The 5,280-nt window shown below is 47.9% G+C and overlaps 1 protein-coding gene across 1 annotated transcript in view; it reads right to left on the minus strand.

Annotated features, from left to right (window-relative positions):
* Positions 1-216: 216 nt before the first annotated feature.
* Positions 217-5,280, minus strand: part of slc24a1 (solute carrier family 24 member 1) — a gene marked incomplete at both ends in the record, with an annotated part of 22,144 nt that continues 17,080 nt past the window's right edge. The window contains 5 exons of the mRNA XM_080847124.1: positions 217-466; positions 2,357-2,523; positions 3,171-3,260; positions 4,187-4,471; positions 4,909-5,183. Coding sequence (XP_080703250.1) covers positions 217-466; positions 2,357-2,523; positions 3,171-3,260; positions 4,187-4,471; positions 4,909-5,183 — 1,067 coding nt within the window. The remainder of the gene's footprint in view (positions 467-2,356; positions 2,524-3,170; positions 3,261-4,186; positions 4,472-4,908; positions 5,184-5,280) is intronic.

The following is a 5,280-nucleotide window of genomic DNA, read 5'->3' on the forward strand; positions in this document are numbered from 1 at the left end:
GAGAGAGAATCCAGTAGGAACTGAGAGCACCAGCAGTTCAAGGGCTCGTCTTGTTGATGGCCAAGGTGAAGTTGACATTGCAGTTGGACTGAAACTGTGTATGTGTGTGTGTGTATGTGCGTGTGTGTGTATGGTGTGAGTAGGGAGAGGATTCAGATGGCGATGATGCGATCCCTCTTCAGATGGACATGGGGCAGACGATGATGCGATCGGCCTTCAGATGGACACGGGGCAGACGATGATGCGATCCTCGAGCATGACGCTGAGCACGAGGAAGACGAAGTAGAGCACGAACATGGTGAAGCCCAGCGCTTTGTTCATCTTCCACTTGCAGGAGGCGATGGAGATGATGACGAAGAGGAGCATGAGGAAGAGCAGCACGATGGCGCAGAAGAGACCGTTACTGCTCACCATCACCGGGGCAAAGTTGTGCATGCAGGACCACATCAGCCAGGGAACCGGGAGACTGGGGCACGAGAGAAAGAGAGAGGGGGGAGAGAGATGGGGGGCAGAGAGGGAGAGAGAGATGGGGGGCAGAGAGGGAGAGAGAGATGGGGGGGCAGAGGGAGAGAGAGATGGGGGGGGGCACGAGAGAAAGAGAGAGAGGGGGGAGAGAGATGGGGGGCAGGGGGGGGAGAGATGGGGGCAGAGGGAGAGAGAGAGAGAGGGGGGGATGGGGGGGCAGAGGGAGAGAGAGAGAGATTAAGGGGCAAAGAGAGGGAGAGAAAGACAGATGAACATTGTGGAGAGTGAGCACAATAGAAGAAGATAAGGGGATGGTGCCGAAAGAGAGAGAGAGAAAGGCAAGAGAAGGGTACATGACGAGACAGTGGGAGAGAGAAGGGTACATGACGAGACAGGGGACAAGAGAAGGGTACATGATGAGACAGGGGACAAGAGAAGGGTACATGACGAGACAGGGGGAGAGAGAAGGGTACATGATGAGACAGGGGACAAGAGAAGGGCACATGATGAGACAGGGGACAAGAGAAGTGTACATGATGAGACAGGGGACAAGAGAAGTGTACATGATGAGACAGGGGGAGAGAGAAGGGTACATGATGAGACAGGGGACAAGAGAAGGGTACATGACGAGACAGGGGACAAGATAAGTGTACATGACGAGACAGGGGACAAGAGAAGGGTACATGACGAGACAGGGGACAAGAGAAGGGTACATGACGAGACAGGGGACAAGAGAAGGGTACATGACGAGACAGGGGACAAGATAAGTGTACATGACGAGACAGGGGACAAGATAAGTGTACATGACGAGACAGGGGGAGAGAGAAGGGTACATGATGAGACAGGGGACAAGAGAAGGGTACATGACGAGACAGGGGGAGAGAGAAGTGTACATGACGAGACAGGGGACAAGAGAAGGGTACATGAGGAGACAGGGGACAAGATAAGTGTACATGACGAGACAGGGGGAGAGAGAAGGGTACATGATGAGACAGGGGACAAGATAAGTGTACATGACGAGACAGGGGGAGAGAGAAGGGTACATGATGAGACAGGGGACAAGAGAAGGGTACATGATGAGACAGTGGGAGAGAGAAGGGTACATGATGAGACAGGGGACAAGAGAAGGGTACATGACGAGACAGGGGGAGAGAGAAGGGTACATGACGAGACAGGGGGAGAGAGAAGTGCACATGATGAGACAGGGGACAAGAGAAGGGTACATGATGAGACAGGGGACAAGATAAGGGTACATGATGAGACAGGGGACAAGAGAAGTGTACATGACGAGACAGGGGGAGAGAGAAGGGTACATGACGAGACAGGGGGAGAGAGAAGGGTACATGACGAGACAGGTTTCTGGAAGGCCAGGGCATTTGCTCCTCTCCAGCTGTGTGGGCGAAGTGCTCTACAGTTGGAGTGAGCTGACTCACTGAAGACACATTTTAGTCTGAAGCATCGGATTTCAAAAAATCGAAAACTTCTCCAGTCCTCTCTCCTCTATATTCTCCACAATAGATCTGTGAAATATCTCTTACAATGAACTTGACTAAATTACAGAGATATTCTGTATATATATCTTTAGAGATAGCTAGCTCTGCAGGTTCAGTGTGATGTTGCAAGCTGCTTTAGATAAATGTGTACGTTAAATACCTAAACTATAGTTACCCCTGACTTACCCCACTGTGACAGGACAGAAACACACAACTATAGTTACCCCTGACTTACCCCACTGTGACAGGACAGAAACACACAACTAAAGTTATATATATAAATAAAGTTAATATAAATAAATAAATGCTATATAAATAAAGTTTATTACTATTATTATTATTATTACTATAGTTACCCCTGACTTACCCCACGGTGACTATAGTTACCCCTGACCTACCCCACGGTGATGTCAAAGATGTTGCTGCCCACTGAGCTGGACACGGCCATGTCCCCCAGGCCTTTCCGTGCCACGATCACGCTGGTGATGAGGTCTGGGATGGAGGTGCCCGCTGCCAGGATGGTCAAACCCATGATCTCCTCTGAGATGCCAATCGTCTCACCCACCTGCAGGACATTTACATTTACATTTAGTCATTTAGCAGACTCTTTTATCCAAAGCGACTTACAAGGATGTATACACATTGTACGTTTCACCCTGATGGCACACTGCACATCAGGAGCAATTAGGGGTTCAGTGTCTTGCTCAAGGACACTTCGACAGGGAATGGAACTAGCAACCTTCTGATTACTAAACGACTTCTCTACCTCCTGTACCACCGTCGCCACATGACAAGGACAAACTCACATGTCATGTGGTGCAAACTAGAGTACAGGCACACACGCAACCTGACACTACTACACTCAGACACACAGCACTGTACACCAGGGCACAACCCCAGCACACACACACTATCGTAACAGTGTTAATTATCGGATGGCGCGTGTTATCGGCAAACGTTAGAGTTGTCATGTGAATCCATTATTTAACGGAAGTTTAAACTCAGCATTTTGATTGTTTAACAGAATGGCTGAGGTTTGGCACTGAATGATAACTGACATAGGTATACTAGTACACTCTGGACTGCAAGTTACTTGAAAGTTCCTTCAAGCTGTATGTGAAAAACAACCACAGAATCCTTTAGATTCTAGAATGTTCTAGAATGGTCTAGGCTGCTCTAGAATGGTCTAGGCTGGAAAGTAAAGTATCTCACCTGATGAGCCCACCAGACCATTAAGTAGGAGAAAACAGCGATCCATGTGATGGAGCCGATGAAGGTGATGGCAAAGAACCTCCTAGAAGCCTGCGGAACACAACCCAGAGGTCATACGCCACTTCCAGAGGTAATACGCCACTTCCTGCGTGGCTAATTGTCCTTCACCTGACTGCTGATCATGAGGGTTCATTATTTTTTCTGAGTGTTTCCATGCCACCGCCACAGACTCTAACCAACATAAGGGATGAGCTGAGATCATCTCGGGGGACAGAATCCTATTTTGCTTCTTAAACTTAAGCTTTTACCTTGCTATTAGTATCCCCTATTTCCATTTTAACCACATCATTTAAGGTTCAGATACTAACTTAGAATAGTTTTACATTTTAACCATCCGCATGTATATAGTATATGCATACGTAATGCATTACTCTTATTGGGCGTATGTCAAAACAGCCCTTACTCGATCATTTTAACCATCCACATGTACAGTATATATATGCATACGTAATGCATTCCCCTTATAGGGCATATATCAACACAGTTCCTACTGGAGCATTTTAACCATCCAGTTGTATGCATACGTAATGCGTTACTTAATGGGGTGTATATTCCCTCCTCCAGCCACTGAACATTTGCACCATAATGTCTTTTTAATACTGTATCCACTTTACTGCATTACCTGTATTGATTGTACTTTTCTACCTCATTCACTTGATTTCACTTGTTACCACCAGTTTACTTTCACCTGCACTTAATATACTTATCATACCTCACTCTTACCTCAATTGCTGCTATTCAATTCTGTTTATATTACAATTCTGTGTCATATCCTAACTCTTACTGTACATTTATTCACTTAGTCCACCCTACATTTGCACATACTCTGCACTTTTATTGCTATTTTGCACTTACTGGTTAGATGCTAAACTGCATTTCGTTGTCTCAGTACCTGTACTCTGTGCAATGACAATCAAGTTGAATCAAATCTAATCTCATATCAGAACAGCCCTTACTGGATTGCGGACGTCAGGGACGGTGAGCCACAGGGGGAAGACGATGGGCAGCAGGAGGAGGTAGGTGACCTGTTTGCGCCGCGTCTCCGGCCACTCCAACGACAGAGGCTCCTCCTTCTCCTCCTCCTCTTCCTCCTCTCCTTCCTCCTGTACTTCTGCCTCTTCTTTGTCGTCATCGTCACTCTCATCATCATCATCGTCGTCGTCATCGCTGTCGTCGTCGCTGTCTTCCTCGCTATCGTCCTCACCACCAGCGTGTGCAACAACAGCAGTCTCCTGCCCCTCCTACAGACCAGGAGGGGGGAAAGGTCACACAGGAAGGTCAACAAGGGAGAGAATGTGTGGAAGGCTCAAGCCAAGGGAACGTCACTGAGGTCACCAGAGATTACAGGGGGGGGGAAACAGACAGAAACACCAACCCCTCCTGACTGAGTTGAGTGTGTGTGTCTAAACCCTCCTGTGTTGAGTGTGTGTGTCTAAAACCTCCTGAGTTGTGTGTGTCTAAACCCTCCTGAGTTGAGTGTGTGTGTCTAAAACCTCCTGAGTTGTGTGTGTCTAAACCCTCCTGAGTTGAGTGTGTGTGTCTAAACCCTCCTGAGTTGTGTGTGTGTGTCTAAAACTTCCTGAGTTGTGTGGGTGTGTCTAAACCCTCCTGAGTTGTGTGTGTGTGTGTGTGTGTGTATGTGTGTGTGTCTAAACCCTCCTGAGTTGGAGAACTTCACCTTCTGCTCCTCTGGCTTCTCCGGCGTCTCCTCCTCCTCCTCTGCATGTGCCTCTGGAGTCCCTTCTTTCGCCTCTTCTTTATCCTCTTCTTTCTTCTCCTCTTCCGCCTCTTCCTCCTTATCCTCTTCCTCCTTATCCTCTTCCGCCTCCTCTTCTGCCTCCTGTTCTTCCCCTTCTTTCCCCTCTTCTATATCCTCCTCTTTCTTCTCCTCTTTCTTCTCCTCTTTCTTCTCCTCTTTGGGCTCTTTTGAGGGGTCAGCGTCCCCCACGGCTCCTGTAACATCACACGCCGACATTAGTAGTAGTAGTAGTAGTAGTAGTCCTTTACTGTTACAGCACAAGTATAAGTAGGGATAGGTGCGCTCTACTTC

This window comes from Sprattus sprattus (assembly GCF_963457725.1).
Source record: "Sprattus sprattus genome assembly, chromosome: 11".
In the NCBI taxonomy this organism is placed as follows: domain Eukaryota; kingdom Metazoa; phylum Chordata; class Actinopteri; order Clupeiformes; family Clupeidae; genus Sprattus; species Sprattus sprattus.